At 40.6% G+C, this 18,388-nt stretch overlaps 2 protein-coding genes and 1 long non-coding RNA gene across 8 annotated transcripts; 1 reads left to right on the top strand and 2 right to left on the bottom strand.

The window, feature by feature from the left end:
• Positions 1-1,519: 1,519 nt before the first annotated feature.
• Positions 1,520-7,270, bottom strand: LOC129190570 (5-aminolevulinate synthase, non-specific, mitochondrial-like). 4 transcript variants are annotated; one of them, XM_054793132.1, is made up of 11 exons: positions 6,656-7,270; positions 6,159-6,482; positions 5,917-6,084; positions 5,582-5,713; positions 5,234-5,453; positions 4,954-5,138; positions 4,653-4,832; positions 4,240-4,404; positions 3,885-4,153; positions 3,389-3,551; positions 1,520-3,268 (listed from the first exon to the last, which is right to left on the bottom strand). In XM_054793132.1, the coding sequence occupies exons 2-11, from the start codon at positions 6,367-6,369 to the stop codon at positions 3,108-3,110; spliced, it is 1,854 nt and encodes a 617-aa protein (XP_054649107.1). In that variant the 5' UTR covers positions 6,370-6,482; positions 6,656-7,270; the 3' UTR covers positions 1,520-3,107. The 4 variants fall into 4 exon arrangements, with proteins under 4 accessions (XP_054649107.1, XP_054649106.1, XP_054649109.1 ...); XM_054793131.1 differs by having other exon boundaries at positions 6,159-6,355; XM_054793134.1 differs by having other exon boundaries at positions 4,785-4,832; positions 6,159-6,355.
• On the top strand, positions 2,345-7,029 carry LOC129190652 (uncharacterized). The gene is made up of 3 exons (XR_008573046.1): positions 2,345-2,426; positions 5,538-5,606; positions 6,007-7,029. It is a non-coding gene; the product is annotated as an uncharacterized LOC129190652 (long non-coding RNA).
• A 161-nt stretch (positions 7,271-7,431) lies between the features above and the next one.
• spo11 (SPO11 initiator of meiotic double stranded breaks) lies at positions 7,432-17,773 on the bottom strand. 3 transcript variants are annotated; one of them, XM_054793135.1, is made up of 13 exons: positions 17,638-17,759; positions 16,990-17,103; positions 16,049-16,137; positions 15,888-15,954; positions 15,701-15,809; positions 10,701-10,787; positions 9,830-9,866; positions 9,622-9,731; positions 9,399-9,498; positions 9,091-9,128; positions 8,755-8,831; positions 7,992-8,103; positions 7,432-7,768 (listed from the first exon to the last, which is right to left on the bottom strand). In XM_054793135.1, the coding sequence occupies exons 1-13, from the start codon at positions 17,739-17,741 to the stop codon at positions 7,649-7,651; spliced, it is 1,164 nt and encodes a 387-aa protein (XP_054649110.1). In that variant the 5' UTR covers positions 17,742-17,759; the 3' UTR covers positions 7,432-7,648. The 3 variants fall into 3 exon arrangements, with proteins under 3 accessions (XP_054649110.1, XP_054649112.1, XP_054649113.1); XM_054793137.1 differs by having other exon boundaries at positions 16,990-17,100; positions 17,638-17,748; XM_054793138.1 differs by lacking the exon at positions 16,990-17,103 and having other exon boundaries at positions 17,638-17,773.
• Between the last annotated feature and the right edge of the window lie 615 nt (positions 17,774-18,388).

The following is an 18,388-nucleotide window of genomic DNA, read 5'->3' as shown; positions in this document are numbered from 1 at the left end:
TTCATCAATGAATGAAACGCTGCTTCTTGCTTTTTGAAATAATCATTGTTCTCCCCGTGCGTGCGTGGGTTTTCTCCGGGTCCTCCAGCTTCCTCCCACATTTTCAAAAAACATGCATGTTAGGTTAATTGTCCCTAGGTATGAATGTGAATGTGAATGAAAGTTTGTCTATATGTGTCCAGCGACTGGCTGGCGACCAGTACAGGGTGTGTACCCTCTCGTCCAAAGTCAGCTGGGATAGGCTCCAGCATACCCCTGTGACCTTAGTGAGGACAAGCACCATTGAAAATGAATATACATACTGTATATCTTCCATATATATGTGCAGGACTGAGGGAGCATTTCAACAGATTTAAACATTTTATTTCTAACGTGTCTCAGCAGGCTTGAGAGAGATTTCTTTTTGCTGTACCATATTTAAGGATATGTGTGGGATAATAATAGAGTTACTAGACATGGCATAATTAGTTATGTTTGTCTTAGCCAGGCTCTTCTGTGGAAAACCTTGCTATATCGGCAATTCCTTGTGTTTGTCAAAAAGCTTTTGTGAAGCAGTTTTTTTGGTCTCATCATTCATTCATTTTGTAAATCTTATCTGGTTCTGGGTCATGGTTGCACTGGAGCCTATCACACTTGACTTTGGCCAAGAGGCAGGGTACATCCTGTACTGGTCGCCATGTCAATCACAGGGTCTCACATTCTACACCGTCTCACATTCTCCATTCTCCAAAGCCTTACCAAGGGACAATTTTGACAAACGCGGCTCTGTGGTGCAGAACATTAGTTCAGCCTAACCACCGTTTCTGCGTGGATGCATTTCACTGCAGCATACAACTTTATGTGTGGAGGAGCTGTCAACAAAAACGCGTCTTGCATGAACTGCAAGCGGTAGGTAAGTTTTCCATTATTACTTTGGTCGGTTCCGGTCAAGCTTTCTCACAATGTTGGCTTTGACTTACATTCTGAAGCGTGATTCAGCAGATAAATCTGTTAATAATGGAAGCTCTCTGTAGCAGTATGAGTGGGCGTTTAAACCAAGGAATTTAGGGTTAAAACAGGAGTGCCGATCGGCATCCACTTCCGTATTATGCTTTGCAAAAGTTTGGCCGCCATGATGGGGAGCAGAATCCAGTAACTATGGATTGAAAACATGTCCTCGGCACACTGCTCAGCTATTTATTGCTGTAATAGACGGTCCAAAAGCAGTGGCGGAGCTGCGGGGTGGCCAGTGGTGTTTCATGAACAAAAGTACAATGGTACATCAGAAGATGCAAACTACTCAAGAACAATAGGAAGACCAAAACTACAGAGCCTCAAAAATGTATCAGTCCATACAATACACTCCTGATCAAAATCTTAGGAAAAATTGCTAGAATTTGGATTTTGCACATTTGGATCTTAATGAGGCTTTAAGTAAAGCTACAATATGCAAAAGCAAGAAGGGGGAGTGACAAAAAGCAAAAAGCATTTTGAAAAATGAATTTATTGAAAACAACAATTAAACTGAAATAGACTGTGTTTCAGCTGATGATGATTTAATACCATTGCTCAAAAAATAACTAAAAACTCTCCAAACCAGAACAAAAAATGTTCTCAGTAGGACTCAGTAATGATTAGCTCCACCGTTCTTGTTAATCACTTCAAAAATTGGTTTGGGCATGCTTGATGCGAGTGTCTCCAGGAGGAGAGTGGGAACATTACATCTTCAAGTGGTGAAGATGGCTTCACGATGGGCATCAACTGTCTGGAACTAATGGCCATTTTTATAAACTTCCCTTGCCATCCATCCCCAAATGTTCTCTATGGGATTTAAATGAGGGGAACATGCAGGATGGTCCAAAAGAGTGATGTTATTCTCCCTGAAGAAGTCCTTCGTCAAGCAAGCATTGTGAACTGCAGCGTTGTCCTGTTGAAAAACCCAACTGTTACCACACAGACGAGGGCCCTTAGTCATGAGGGATGCCCGCTGCAACATCTGCACGTAAGCCACCACCGTTTGACGACCCTGCACCACCTGAAGCTCCAGTGTTCCACGGAATGAAAAAGCAACCCAGATCATGATGGACACCCCTCCACCGGGTAGAAAACATCTCAGGTGGGATCTCCTTGTCATGCCAGTAACGTTGGAAGCCATCTGGACCGTCAGGTAAAATTTTTTCTCATCAGAGAATAAAACCTTTTTACACCTTTCAATGTCCCATGTTTGGCAAAGTCTCTGGCAAAGTCTAAACGGGCAGTTTTGTGGCATTGAAGGAGACGAGGGCTTTGAATTTTTTTTTTGAATCTTTTTTTTTTTAAACCTTTTTCCCGCAGATGCTGTCTGATGGTTATTGCTCTGCAGTTGGCACCAGTAAGAGCCTTAATCTGGGTCGAAGACCGCCCTGTGTCTTGATGGACAGTCAATCAGATCCTCCGGCTCAGTGCAGGTATGATTTTTTTTGGGTCTACCACTTGACTTTTTTGTTCAATAATGCTCAGGATCTTTCAAAAAATGTAGAATGACTGTCTTACTGCTCCCAACCTCAGCAGCAATGGCACGCTGCGAGAGGCCTTGCTTATGCAGCTCTACAATCCAACCACGTTTAAAAAGAGAAAGCTTCTTAGTTTTAGCCATCAGGAGGGCATGACAGTTTGACTGCCTGACAGAAAATGAAAATTTTGAGCAGGTTTTGGCCTTTATAGCCTGTGGTCTTAAACTTATGATCAGGTGATAAACATTTATATTTGTTTTTTTGTTTAAATTACAAGTTACAAATGTTTTTTGTCTCACTCCCCCCTTCTTTCTTTTTGCATATTGTAGCTTTACTTAAAACCTCATTAATATTCAAATGTGCAACATGCAAATTCTAGCAATTTTTCAACTGGCCTTAAGATTTTGATCAGGTCTGTATTTGTCTCAAAATGTTCATCTCTGTACTTTTTGGCAAATTCCAGCGTGGCCTTCCTATTGTACTAATATACTTTCACTTTATTTCCTAACCCTTTCTAAATATAGCATCAGGGATCTATTTGCACAGCACACAGGTATCAATTCAAAGATCAATTTAAATACAGTACAATAAATTGCTTGGATAATGGACAAAGAAAGAATGGGTGGTGTGTGAATACTAGCCTACAGCTGAAATCATGTGACTGAGGCCAGTGAAGTAGGACTTTTCTCGCTCACTCATCGAATCGAAGTGGAGAGGCCGCTGACAAAAGTTACACTCGGCTGACGAGTGCGGCTGCAACTCCAAGCCCACTTCTTTCCACGTTTTTACCAGACAGTCTGTGGAGAGCAAGCAGAGAATAAAAAGCTAAAGTCACATTACTGTTGGAGACTAAAATAGTGTATATATAAAGACATGTAGATGTTTAGTTACACATACTGTAGGTATCATACACATACCAACAAAGTAGTACATCATCTTAGGTGTATGGTGTGGCGTGGGGGCGATGCGTAGCAGTTCCTCCCCTTTAGCCACGGTGGGGTAGTTGATGGCCTGGACGTAGATGTTATAACAGGACATCATCATGTCACAGATCTTTGTGTTCTTCTGCGCATCTGCCACCTGTGCATCCGCAAATCACAATCATATTTCAAACCTTTGATTTTGGTCTGAAGTAATTTCATTCGAATTGTAGTAACGTTAATCTTCCATTATCATTCAAGCGTGTTTACAAGAACATTGTGGTAGAAAACAAAGCAAGCAATAATTTGGAGTGATAAATTTTAGTATAGTTTTGTTTTGACAAAACAAACAATAGTTCATTCAAGTGTGGCTTGTACAGCTCTGGAAGTGATTTGGATCCCCAGAAGAATGAAGAGTCCTGAAAATAAACATCTGCCATGTGTCAGACTTCAGTACCATCACTTAGCAGAGATAAAGATTCCGTAATCGTACCCGGATAGGAATGATGTGGCTTGGGCAGTGGACGACTGGAAGGCCTGAGTCCATGAGTATTTGTCGGAGCAGCTTGACACTCCTTTGGTGTTTCCTCCTGAGCACCTGGCCTTCTTCACTTTTGAGAATCTTGATGGACTCCTTGGCCCCAGCCAGCAGCATGGGAGGAAGAGAAGTGGTGAAAATGAAGCCTGCAGCGTAGGATCGCACTGTGTCCACTAGGGCGCTGGTGCTGGCAATGTAGCCACCCACACAGCCAAATGCCTTTCCTGGAAAGACACCAGTGACATGTCACAAATCCAACTGGAAAGATGCCAGTGAGTGCTTTCCCTTCACTGGCTGCAGGGCAACTTACCTAGGGTACCAGAGATGATGTCAATCTTGTTCATGACTCTGTCTCTGTCGCCAATCCCGCCTCCTCTGGACCCATACAGCCCCACAGCATGCACCTCATCCACAAAGGTGATGGCACCAAATTTGTGGGCAACATCGCATATTTGCTCCAGTGGGCACACAGCCCCTATTGAAAGCACACATTATTAAATAAAATAAATTGTACACAATCAGACAGTAAGAACAAAAATATTCAAGGTCTTAACAAATACTCCTTTTCGAGTGACAATATCTGAAAGGTACAGTATTTATTTAGCAATTTATTTATAATTATTATGGTTTTATCTTACTTTGCAGTGGTGTCCAAAAACCACGATGTGCTATCATTTTTGCAAACCCAGACTAAAATGAGTGACATGAGGCTTGAGAGTTCACCGTCCATTGAATGCACCGTCTCAAAGGCAACAATCTTTGGAATGGAGGGGTCAGACCTCTCCAGCAGCTCTTGCAAATGGCTGACATCATTGTGACGAAAGACAAACTTCTTGACACCACTGTTTCGAATACCTTGAATCATTGAGGCATGGTTGCCAGCATCAGAGTAAATTTCGCAACCTGACGAAAATACATGAAATATGTTAGTGGTTTCGCTCTGATGTTATCAGAGAACATTCTAACAATTGATGCAAATAGCTAAAAAGGTTGCATGTTAAAATATACAATGTTGTAAATATACCTGGTAACATTTTAGCCAAAGTGAACAATGTGGAGTCATTGGCTACAAAACAGGAAGTAAACAGCAGAGCAGAATCCTTGCCATGCAGGTCAGCAAGCTCATGTTCCAGGTCCACATGGAATTTACTTGTTCCAGAAATGTTCCTGGTTCCTCCTGCACCGGCACCATGATTTTCCAAAGTCTCCCTTGAAGTATACATTAAATATAATTACTCTGTGCACAGTTCCTTCTTACCATCAACTATTGATGAACATTTTTGAAAGCAAGTCAGACAACTTACATTATAGCCTGGATGACTTTGGGGTGGCGACTCATGCCGAGGTAGTCATTGCTGCACCACACTGACACATCTTTCTTCACATTAAAACAATCTGAGCAGTCGTCCGCCATGGGGAAAGAAGTTGCACGTCGGTTCACCGTCTTAAAAACTCTGTAAGTGTGATCCCTTTTCTTGCTGATTATTTTGTCCTCAAAAAAACTGTCATACTTGAAGGTCACACCTGATGGAGACAGAATGAAGTTCTATGAAAAATCTTTTTCATTGCTTTCATTCATTCACTTTCTGTACCGCTTGTCCTCATTAGGGATACAGGTGACCTGGAGCTATGAAAAAAAGCAACAGTCCTACCCTGAGGAAGATTGTCCTTCAAAAGGTGAGATGCTTTGGAAGCCATGGGTTTAATACTATTTTTTGGAGCCACTGTACTGGTCTTCTGAGCCTCCATAGTGTCCATGATTGTTAAATCCATATCACATGTTCCTGTTCAGGAACAATTACTTTCTGATCATCACATATAGTGCACAAAGCACTTTAAAGCAACATTGTGCATCAATTTGGATGTGTCACTAGAGGGTGCTGTTGCTGATACAAAAACAATGTTTGGAGTGTATCCTTAAAATATAGATTTTTACATGACTGCTTTACAAAGTTATCCAATGATAAGTGACGTTTGCGCAACTCACCAGTTTGGAAAGTGTGCATTTTTGTGACGTCCTCCTGCATTTCCATGCTGGCTTCTCTCAATACTTTATTGTCTGTCTGTACCATCTCAGCTGCCAAGAAAGGGCACTTGGAGACTCCAGCAAGTGGCATAGGGTGGCCTGGAGGCAACTTTACTTCACATTTTGGCCCTGCAGAAAACATACATCTCAACATACTATCAAGTCAAACAAATGATGCATTCAAAAGTGTATCCAGAACTCACTGGTTGGTGAGCGGTTTTCCAAAGAGGCGGAAGAGGACAGACCTTGGACTAATGATCCTGAGACAAGGTCTGTAATCATAGGACACTTGTGGGCATAGCTCACCAGCGATGAATGAACTGCCAAATGCAGGAAACTGGGTGCCAAAGAGAGGAAAGGGCATCTGCGAAGCACTGCCTCCATGTGAGATACTCTCCACCTACATCGGAACATGAAGAAGTGCCTACAAGTGCTGGCATTGAAACAAGAAGTGTACTGTCATTTCTAAAAATATGTAGTGTAGAACTTAGACATCAAGGGACCTCCAGGAGGGTAGACTTTGAGGTCTAGAAAGTATTCAGAGACACCATAGGCAATTGTAACACTTTTGCATTTAATTCTGTCATATCACTCACTGAAACACTTAAAGGTACAATTGACTAGACAGACCCAGCATGTTCCCTCAACTTTGACAATTCCTGAATGAACAGCTACAGCATATAACTATACACGTACTTACTTGTCTCTATAGTGCCACACTGCCTTATCTGACCTGAGAACATCCCGGTCCACTTTCATGTAGCAGAGGAAAAAAGCCTTGCGAAACATGACTCATGAGATCAGACAGGATCATACTGTTAAAAGACCACTACTTCCATATACTCAGCAGCAGTCAGCTGGCCTTGACATGTGGAAGGGGAAGTCTTTTCAAGGACTTACTACCCTATTACAGCTGTATGATGTTACTCAAGACAGAGGAGCCATCTGCAGACGCATACATGTATTACAAGAGAACAGAATTATGCAACCAAGGGCCCTGGGAGATTTGAAAAAATGCCATCAATCAGAAATAAAAATGTGGACTGTTCTGGATCAATTCTATAATTTCCATAGCCAGTAATACATTCAATAGAGCTTTGGAACTTTGTCACAGAATGCATGTACAGTTAGGAATATTTCAGTCTATAGAGACACAGTAGTATTTCAAAATGCAACCAATGTTAAGGATAAACCATGACACGATTCTCATATTTCTTCTGTTGACTCACCTGTTTTATCCTGACTTCAGGGCAGCTCGCAGGTCTTCCAAACTTTGTAAGAATTTTCTCATTGGTTGTCTTCAGACTTACATCATGGTGACGTAGAAGCTGGAGAGTTGCACAAGCATTAGACCATGCCCATTGCTACCTGATGCTTATTTCACATTTTTATGAATTGAACAAAACAAATTTGAATGTGTGTTATACTGTATTGTCTTGTACGATGATATAAAACACATGAATAACAAGCCAAAAATGGAAGCCAAAATTAAGAATTTATTTTTTGTGAATGTCCAGAATATATAGGGGACACGATTAAGCAGCCTTGCACCATTTTAGGAAGATTAACAGTAAAATAAACGTAAACAATGTATTTCTGTCAGTAAAGGTCAGACAGAATTGGTTACATAGGCTATGTTGTGCAACCAGTTTTGTGAATAAGTTTTTTATCCCGCTAGGTGGCAGCATTTTTCTCATAGCCAGCCTCCATAGCGCAGCTTGTTTGGCAGGTAGATGCTGGTGAGGAAATCTGGACCTATGGCTGCCAGTGACTGTATTTCAGCTTTGTGTTTGTTCTTCTGCATCAACTCCATCTACAACAAGAGAAAACACACATGTGGATACTTACCAAATTTCACAAGTCACATTTGAAAAAAGAAGTAACTTAAAAGCATGAATCTATCAATAATCCATCCATCCATCCATCCATCCATCCATCCATTATCTATCAATAATGTAGGACTGTAAAGATAACAAACCATATGATCACAAAAATAATACAAATAAATAAATGTGTGGGTGACTATCTTCCTATACCTCTTTCAGCCACTCTGGTTGTTCCGCCACATATGGCCTCTTGAGGAGACTGTTGAGTTTATTTTCATCTCTCTTGCTGAGGGGGATCAGTGCATCCCTGGGGACCTGCAACCTTAAGGATGAAATAAATTTTTCCTAATTTTCATTTGTCAAATGCTTACTTACTCAACTGTATCTTATCACTTGGTAGATAAACTAAACTCTAAGTGTGCTTGAATTCACTTCAGTTGATTATGTACTGTATTTTCATTTTTCCCTTATTCTCAAAAGAATCATTGCAAACCAATTGAATTTCCAGGGAAATACAATAAATTGACTTCAGAATTGACATTGATAGTGCAGTGGTTCACATAGCTGACTTTCATGCAGCTGGCAGGGGATCAATTCCCATGCGATGCCCTACTCAAAATCACCCTGTGACTAGCCCCTTTTACACTGTCCTTATGAGCAGGAAAAAGGCTGGCACGTAGTGCAAAAAACTGTATAAAAGTGCAGTAGTGGCAATATTCTCCATCATTCACATCCTCTGTTACACGTCTGACACGGCAATTCTGTGGAATCTCTGTGTAAAAGGCACTACTGACTAGTGACTATTCAAGGTGCAGTTTGCCTTCCACCCTTTGTCAGATGGCATAAGCGCCAATGTCAACTGTCAAACTGAAGAAAATATATACAAAATAGAAGTGACAGCGTCACCAACAGAAACCCAAACTGTTAAAATGTCAAGATAGGCACAAGGAAGTAGCAAGTGTTGAGTCCAAACCTCTGGAGGTCAGAGGGGAGGATGCCTAACCACATGACACTGGGGATGGTCAGGCTGTGGGCCTCAAATGACATGGCCTGTGGGACATTTGCACAAAACATGTTTGCACACAAGAATTCATTTAAGTTCAAGCCTGTTCTTGTATTCCGTGTTTATGAGCAACATGTGTTCACAACATAGTTTAAGAACACAAGGAACCTTAGCGATATGATCTTTTAATGTTCGTTCGGAATTTTCTGTTCTTAATGAGATCACCACAAATTGGAAACATACAGTGCAATGATGCTGAAGCAGTCAAATTGGATGAGCCAAAATGTAGCAATACTTGGGACTCACCACTGATCCGTACTTGTAGATACACATGATCTCAATGCCTAGAAAAATTAGAGACACAATACATGATATACCCCTACATACAAGATCAATTACTCTGTGGGAAGTATAACAGGGCTCAGAGCAAAGTAAAGCATTACATATGTGTCCTGCCATGCAACGAGAAAAGAAGTTGAATGTCTGGATGAAATTAGGCCAGATAACAACATAGCCCGAAAAGGCATGGTTATGTAGCAGACAGATGTTGTGAGATGCTTAGTGAGGTGAGAGGAAATATGTTAAATATGAGATGTAAAATTGGGCAGTTGTACCGTGCGGGTCAGCATCCACCAGAGTGAAGACTGGGACATGCAGCACATCCCAGAGCTTTCTCACCATCAACCTGCTGTTCACATCTGGAAAGCCTTTTCCCTAAAGCACAAAAACACACATGCTCACTAGACCAAAAATGGGCAGCTGCGCTTTAAGAGGAGGGCACATGAAGACAATTATTACCTAAGTGAGTTTGATATGAGAGAAAAGTTCCTCACGTACTGTTATCATGATACACGGAGAAATCTTTGTGCAGAAATCATCATGAAGAAGCCTCTGAAATGTAGCATCCTTCTCAACTACCAGGACAAACTTGGCAGATGACACAACATCTGTGCACGGCTAAGGAAAAACACAGACTTTGCAGCCAATTACCACAGTCCTCATGCCCTCCAGTACAAACATAAACAACAAAAGTGTCAAAGGATACTCCTGATTCCTGCAATGTTTGATGAGACAGCGACAGCCTAAAACAAACATCCTGATATATTGAAGTATTCTTTAAGTCAGTAATGAGACTCAATCAAAAAGTTGAAGAAGGCAAAGTTTTTTTGGAAGTGAGGCTGCCCCCTGTTACTCAGTAGGAAAAATGATTTGAGGGAGTTGAGGCCTTTCCTGCCTTCAAATTAGGTGGAAAAAGATGGACTTACACTGCAGATCTTGACTTCCAGTTCCAATTAAGACTTTTTTCAAATTTAGATCTATTTTCAAGTGACCCATAGCCGATATCTCTGAGCTTACATTCACTGAACACCTGAAACAACTTGCATATGGCCAAAAAAATTAACAACTGCATGCTTAACATCTGGCAGCAACAGTATGGATGTAAGCAAACATTATGTAAATTTTCAAACAGATAAAATTATGCATAAAGCAAACAATTGCCAAACCATTAAGCATTAATGAGCAAAGCATTACCATAAGTTAGCATCTTCAATTCTTGCATATGTATTTTTCCCGTAATATTAAAAAAATGCAGGTAAACTTAGCATTAGAGATGTTTCTATTTCATGGTCTCTGATCCTCTGAGAATATGAGTAGACTTTGTTATCATATCATATCATCAATCAGCACATGTACTGTACATCTTGCTATGACAGGGTATGTCTGATCTGTCTACTTAACACTGCAACCACATTGGCAGACATCTGATTCATATCTGATTTCTGCTTCAGATGTGAGGCTATCTGGTTCCATATTTGTTTTCAAGCAGCATATCCAAACTGGGCCACACGGGAGAGAGTAATCTGGGTTACTAGAACCAAGTACCGTAGTATAAACTCATCTTGCAAATAACTTACAGCAGAGTTTGAGTGGCAGTCGATCCTTGTGCCGTCCTCCTCCGTGTAACACAGATCACCTGAGATTAAACCTTTGGATGTTGCCAACTGTGGAGGCCAAATTTACACAATTACTATAAATTCCGGAATATTGAGCACACTTGTCTATTAGCCACAAGTATACACGTTGTAACATGGGATATTTACACGGAAAGGCACACGATAAACTTCGCAATCCTACCTACAGGGTTAAAATTTCACACTTTTTCCAGACTTAATAAACAGATGTGTATCATTAGAGCTGCAACAAGTAATCCACAAATCAATGATAAATCCATTATCTAAATAATCAACAGATATTTTGGTATTCGATTAATCAATCATTAATAATTTAAAAATGTTTTCAATGTGCTTAGTCATTCATGAAAGAAGACCTATTATCTTTGTGCTTTAGGCAAAACAAGATATTCATACACATCAGCTTTGACGCTGGAAAACAGTGATGGACATTTCTGCTTCTTTTATATATTGCGGACTAAACCACTAATTGTTTATGTTTAGTTCTTATTGATTTGGTCCATCGAGGGCCTAAGCAATTACTTGATTAACCAAATAACAAGTTTCAGATTAATCGAGAAGAAAATAATCGGTAGTTGCAGCCCTAGTATCATGTAAATCAATTATTAATATCATGTCTTCAAATAAATTCCAGGAGATTATGGGGGTATTTTGCGAAGCGAGTTTAGTGGGTTAGCGAGCTGTGTTGAGTGGAAAGCCGGTCTTGCGCATTCACCGAAAGTAGCACTCTTTTAATGCAGCTGTATCGCCATGGTAACTAATTTACTTAATCTAGGTTAAGATCACATAGTCTGGGCGGGACCAGGTTATGTCCAGGCTTTCATCTTAAAATCATCTATGAAACTGCCACTGTTTCACTATTTAACTAATTCGGAGATGGCGTCACCATTTATTTAGAACGAGGTTCCCGAGGTGACATGGAAAAAAAATATAAAAAAATATTATCCATCTATAAGTGAGATAGAGTTTCAGATGAGAGAATACGCTATATATGCTCATGCGAGCACCAGAAATAAAATGCAATATGAAATATTAATAATTAATGTTAGGAGAAGTAAATGTCACAAGAGTCCTTGCGTGAGTACTGATCCTGTTAGTCTTCTTATATTGCAATATTTGCTGGAGGAATAAAACACTCTGCAGCATCAATCAACTGCATTAACATTAATAATGTTTTATTATAAAATGGAAACAAATTTTACAATGTTGCATCACACGCAAAATACTGCCATCTAGTGGTCACAACGACATACAGCAGATTCAAATATTTCATTAACTAACAACTTCAAAAACGGAAGTTGTTGCTCCAATGAATGTATTTTTTAAATTAATAAGTGTTAATATGTCAAAGTTGTGCAATGTTGTGCGTTGATAAATGAAAAGACTAGTAGGGTATAGTTTTGATAATAATTAGTGTTAACTTGCGCATTCACACGCTCAATGCTGGCATGCCAGCAGTCCTCACTCGCTGCATTGGCAGCGACAGTGTTGCTTTTGGCAGTCATAATCTTTTGGGAACTCCTCATAACGCTCCATAATAATTACGTACTCATTTTTTGTAAAATACACTGGCTGGGATCGCTTCACTTTTCAGCAGCAGTAGAATAATATGACGTCAAACGCCCCCTTTCATGTGAACGTGCACTTAGCACAAAGCCGAAAACCGGACTTGACAAAGTAAGTTGATAACCACCGTCGCGGGACCAATTACACCTAATTGCGGATGTTGTCTTGAGCACAAAGGGGTTTGTGGAGCCACATTCGCTGTATACCCCCTATGTGTGCTCTCACACAAACATCTTCACTGCTCGAGAAAGCACCGTAGAAAAACAGATCCATCTATTTCCTTTTTTTTTAGTTAGTCATACTTTTATCTTTTAGAAAACAGAACAGTGGTAACAGTCTTGGAAACATGAATATTTTTCCTACTTTTTTATTTTTTCCAGACCTGAAAAAAATAAAATTCCATACTTTTCCATGCATGCATAGGAACCTTGTATCCATACCCGGTGTTCCCGGCCTCACTTGTTAGCTACGATACGTGAGACTTGAGACGCTTTATTTAATCGGAGTTCAACAGCTTCCACGGTGCAATCAGTGCATGTAGAAGTTGTAGTAATTCTACACTTGATCAAACTTACTTAAGATTTGTCAGATCAAAACAGGATTGCTTCATAAGACTTCAAAATGTGATAATAGTGATCACTTCACTACTTCCTGAATCTGCATTCTAAGTGTCATGGAAACTGTTGTTGTTTTAGCCATAAATTAGCCGCATCATTGTTTAAGCTACAGGGTTCAAAAAGTGTAAAAAAAGAATCGTATTATAGTCCGTAATTTACGGTAGTAGTGCATGCTTATTTCACCAGATAAGATTTTTCATAACATAAATATAATATGTATGTATTTTATAGTATAATATAATATACGCATACACTATATTGCCAAAAGCATTCGCTCACCCATCCAAATAATCAGAATCAGGTGTTCAAATCACTTAGACGGCCAGAGGTGTGTAAAATCAAGCAACTAGGCATGCAGACTGCTTTTACAAACATTTGTGAAAGAATAGGTCGTTCTCAGGAGCTCAGTGAATTCCAACGTGGAACTGTAATAAGATGCCACCTGTGCATTAAAGCCAGTCGTAAAATTTACTCTCTCCTAAATATTCCACAGTCAACTCTCAGCTGTATTATAGGAAAGTTGAAGTGTTTGGGAATGACAGCAACTGACCCACAAAGTGGTAGGCCACGTAAACTGACGGAGCGGGGTCAGCGTTTGCTGAGGCGCATAGTGTGACGAGGTCGCCAACTTTCTGCAGAGTCAGTCGCTACAGACCTCCAAACTTCATGTGGCCTTCAGATTAGCTCAAGAACAGTGCGCAGAGAGCTTCACGGAATGGGTTTCCATGGCCGAGCAGCTGCATCCAAGCCATGCACCACCAAGTGCAATGCAAAGCGTCGGATGCAGTGGTGTAATGCACGCTGCCACTTGACTCTAGAGCAGTGGAGACGCATTCTCTGGAGTGACGAATCGCGCTTCTCCATCTGGCAATCTTATGGACGAGTCTGGGTTTGGCGGTTTCCAGGAGAACGATACTTGGTGTTCTGTTACGATACTGCATTGTGCCAAGTGTAGAGTTTGGTGAAGGGGGGGATTATGGTGTGGGGTTGTTTTTCAGGAGCTGGGCTTGGCCCCTTAGTTCCAGTGAAAGGAATTGTGAATGCTTCATTTTGGACAATTCCATGCTCCGAACTTTTCTGGAAACAGTTTGGAGCTGGCCCCTTCCTCTTCCAACATGACTGTGCACCAGTGCGCAAAGCAAGGTCCATAAAGACATGGATGGCAGAGTCTGATGAACTTGACTGGCCTGCACAGAGTCTTGATCTCAACCCGATAGAACACCTTTGGGACGAATTAGAGCCGAGACTGAGAGCCAGGCCTTCTCGTCCAACATCAGTGTGTGACCTCACAAATGCGCTTCTGGAAGAATGGTCAAAAATTCCCATAAACCAGTGTTTTTCAACCTTTTTTGAGCCAAGGCACTTTTTTTTTTATTGAAAAAAACCACGAGGCACACCACCAGCAGAAAATGCTAACAAATGAACTCTGTAGCCTACATTGGCCGTATAAATTGTTCTCATCACAGTGTCAGTGTGGGAATCAAATAAACAAAAATAAAAAGTATTTTAGAATCATTCACATTTCTACTCACTCAGTGTGAAACCTGGGCCTGTTTGGATGAACACAGAGCTAATATCCTGGCAGGAATCGAAAAAAGACACACACGACGGTCTTCCTCAACAACTCTTTTGGAGAAGGCGTTTAAGCTTACTTGGGACCAGAGCATTGTTGGATAGCTTGTCACCGCACACCAAGCACAACGTAGTCATTTCCTTGCATCCCCAGTGAAAGTGAATCCAAATGAAAGACAGCTAGTATTGCCTCGCGCAAGAGATTTTCTTCAGCTATTCGTCTTTGCTTTCTTTTAACCTCCACTCATACTTGGGCCTTCATATGGGTCCGAATTTTTTCCAGGGTGCAGTTCAGAGTTAGCATCTTTCCTTTTCAAAATCTTCTCCATCACTGTTTCGCTAGTCACAATGCCACTGTCACCGCCATCTGACGCATCCATGCATTGATTCTTTTGTCTGTACAAAGCAATCAGCTACCTGCTGCCACCTACTGATGCGGAAGTGTATTACATGGTTACTCTGCCGATCACTACTAGACAGCACAGACACTCGACAACGGTACATTATTTGCGGATGATAATTAGGTGAAATTAGATTACCTTTCCCACGGCACACTAGTATGCCACGGCACAGTGGTTGAAAAACACTGCCATAAACACACTCCTAAACCTTGTGGACAGCCTTCCCAGAAGAGTTGAAGCTGTTATATTTGCAAAGGGTGGACTGACGTCATATTGAACCCTATGGATTAGGAATGGGATGTCACTTAAGTTCATATGCCAGTCAAGGCAAATACTTTTGGCAATATAGATGTTTAATAAGAGACACCATTTTTACCATAAGTGTACAGTAAATCCCCTCTATGCGCGGGGGTTACATTCTAAGACCCCCAATGAAAGGGATCCACTGTGCAGATTTCTGCTGTTATATTGCCACCGACTGGTAACGCTTTAGTGTATACTTAGCATTACAAACATGTACTTTATGCTGCGTTAGTGCAAAATCCTGTACAATATAAAAATCATTTAAATAATGCAGAAAATAATCCTATGTTTGGGTTTTTGCGAAAAATGTATAATAATACATAATCAAATTCCACAATGAAAAAGTCTGCAGATATACGGAGGAACAAATGCCGAAGTGGCTTTCAAAAAGGAGGGGGACCTGCTGTAATGTGATTTGAGCTTGTGTTTTTGTACATCGCACAATAAGAAAAAATGCACACTTTTTGGGCTTGGACCCACTTACCACCCGCAGAGATCTACGAGGAACCTTAAGCATGCAGGACACATCATCCACGATTCTATCGACTGTTCTCTGTGAGCCAAACAGCTGTGGGTGGTTGTAATAGATGTCTCTGTGTGGGGGAAAATAAACAAAAATGGACAGATTGCTATAGAATTTTGACTTGATATGGAAGTGCCGTTCTGACCACCTTTTTGTTGCGTACGAGTTGCTCTGCACTAGAGTGTAAATGACAGAGAGAATCTTGAGAATCTGGGCTTCAAACAGAGGAAACATGCTCACAATTAATACAAATGACAGCAACACTGTCAGCTGTAAAAAAAACAAAACAAAACAAAGTAGCCATCTTACAAAATGTAGTGGCAGATTTTGGGCAGCTACTCCTGATCGTCATGGCGGCACGGGTTGAACTCATCTGAAGCCCGATGGCACTGTCAAATCTAAAGAGGTAAAAACATCACTCAAGTAATGCCCTCGAGTGGAAATGAATGGCATATGTGATTCAATACATATACGGTGTGTGGCACATTGTAGTTTACATACTTTTGCAGCTTTGAAAATCTGCTCCACCACATGTAAGCTATCTAGAATTCCCCACAGCCCGGAGCTACCTGTAAGAAGCTCCACCTTCCAGACGGTGTTCTTTGCTGAACATCTTAGCCACATTAGGCTCTATGCTTTTTTAAATCGCTCTGTCATCTTTTAAGCAGCAGGAAGTTATTTCAGCTTCAATCTTTGTGGCCTGAAGTACTTTTTTTCTTTTTGCTGTGAACACCTGGCAACCCCCCTGCGGTCACTTGAAACATTCCTGTACAAATTTAGACAGAGCAAAAGTTTTGTCCCTCATATAAGAAATTAAACACCGAGCTTGTCATCTTGTGTGGCCCAACCACCACCAGCAAAAACCCATTTAGGACTATATTTATTAATTTATTTGCACAGCAAACGTTTTCCACCGAGGCACTTTGATATTTTTAAATTTTGCACAAAGGGTAAAAAAATGTTTTACATGTACTTAAAGTCAAAGCTTAGTGTTATTGCTAGTTATTCAGATCAACATTTCAGCTTCTTCTCTTTACATTTTGCCTTTTTGCTCTATTATTACCATTTTTGCTGTGTTTTTCTTGGTTTATTTTTATTTTTACAATGTGCCCCGGGCCAATACTAAACAAGCTGCGGGCTGCAAATAGCCCCCGAGCCTCAGTTTGAACACCCCTGATTTACATGGATTTCACACAGTCTGTTGTTATGGTAAAATCATTTTATGAATAAATATCTAAAAATGAGGTCACCTGACATTGTCCCAGCTGGCTCTATTAGGCAGTACCAATACTGGTGCCTCATCTTGAGACAGACTTGTCACTACTTGCAGGATTACGTTTTCAATGCAGTCCAAAATCTTCCTGCTAGATATAAAACTATGAGTGAGGGTGATGATGGGTGCAACAAGGCAGTAACCAACATTGTTAAAGACTGAGTCAACATCATGACATTGACAAAGGTGCCCTCAGCATTGATTACTCAGCTGCCCAGAAGGCGCTCCCGCCTTCTTCCTTTTTGGAGTACGTAAGCAAACACATACACCCACTAGTTACGTTTTTGTTACAGTTTGACAAAGTTTAGCTATCATTAACTAACACTCAAGTACTCAAAGGCGGAAGCGAGCGGTATATATTGCAGCAGCATGTTGGAATGTTGGCGCCCTCTAGCCAGCTGGAGGAACACCTGCATGCAGTCCCTTTAATGGACAAATAAGAGTTTATTAAACAAATGCTATTATTAACTTTTGTCGCAGCAACTAACCACTATCAGTGAAAAGCACCTCAATCAAAATAATACTAATATTAAGTAACTATCATTGAAAATATAGCTAACTAGCTAATGCTAGCTAGGTAAACGAGGTTCATTCTGCTGGAAGCAGTAAGAGCTTGTGTTCTTACGAACTAATTTCTTCATCTTCGTCTGACAAGCCTACGACTTTGTTCAACAGGTAAGCACGAAGTTCATCAATTTTAGTGAAAAATTGCGCTTCACCAAACTCCATCTTGATGCTTCCTTTCCCACCAGCAGAGGGCGAAAAAATACAGAAGTTTGCCCAGGACCTTGCCTGACAGGTATGCCAGAAGCGATTGGTGGTTAAAGTAAACTGCACGTTTTTAAATTTGATTTTTGTTTGTGGCTTTGACAGTTTTGCTGCATAACAAACAACAACAATAATAGTAATACTAATTAGAAAACGATTTTGCTGCGGAACAGCTTCACGTAATGAAGAACTTTAAAATGATCATAATACATTTTCAAGGCAATTTAGTTCTTCAAAGGCAATTGTGGTGTGTGACTTGCAGTCGTTTGGTCACAGGTGTGTTGACTGTTGCATGCTTCTATTTTTGCGTTTCAGAGGGATGGGTGAGTGGTTTGAGGGTGTGTACAGTATATAGTGAACCAACATCAAGAGGTAATTTTGAATCATAAATGCAATGCTGATGATAAATGTGTGGCAAATAGCACTACTTAAGACTCCATTATTATAAGTGCATTGAATATGAACGCCACTTCACAATCTCTTTTTGCACCATTGGGAGGTCACATGACTTTTTTGATGAACCAGTGCTATGAGGTCACCATCTTTAATGGCAGGAATGCTGTGTGTATTTGCAGAGGCATTGCATCCCATCTTTCACCGTGTGAAGG

The sequence above is a fragment of the Dunckerocampus dactyliophorus genome, chromosome 1 (genome assembly GCF_027744805.1).
Source record: "Dunckerocampus dactyliophorus isolate RoL2022-P2 chromosome 1, RoL_Ddac_1.1, whole genome shotgun sequence".
NCBI classification, from domain to species: domain Eukaryota; kingdom Metazoa; phylum Chordata; class Actinopteri; order Syngnathiformes; family Syngnathidae; genus Dunckerocampus; species Dunckerocampus dactyliophorus.
This window is presented reverse-complemented; position numbering and strand designations above follow the sequence as displayed.

Excerpts from the sequence above, each read along its gene's own strand:
- LOC129190570 (XM_054793131.1), bottom strand. The coding sequence starts at position 6,744 with ATGTTTCGCAAGGCTTTTTTCCTCTGCTACATGAAAGTGGACCGGGAT. Across the intron at positions 6,085-6,158 it reads GGAAAACCGCTCACCAACCA|GGCCAAAATGTGAAGTAAAG; the intron begins GTGAGTTCTGGA and ends TGTTTTCTGCAG. Across the intron at positions 4,154-4,239 it reads CATCATCTCTGGTACCCTAG|GAAAGGCATTTGGCTGTGTG; the intron begins GTAAGTTGCCCT and ends GTGTCTTTCCAG.
- spo11 (XM_054793135.1), bottom strand. The coding sequence starts at position 17,741 with ATGGAGTTTGGTGAAGCGCAATTTTTCACTAAAATTGATGAACTTCGT. Across the intron at positions 10,788-15,700 it reads CTCGTAGATCTCTGCGGGTG|TTGGCAACATCCAAAGGTTT; the intron begins GTAAGTGGGTCC and ends TGGCCTCCACAG. Across the intron at positions 7,769-7,991 it reads AACCAGAGTGGCTGAAAGAG|ATGGAGTTGATGCAGAAGAA; the intron begins GTATAGGAAGAT and ends CTCTTGTTGTAG.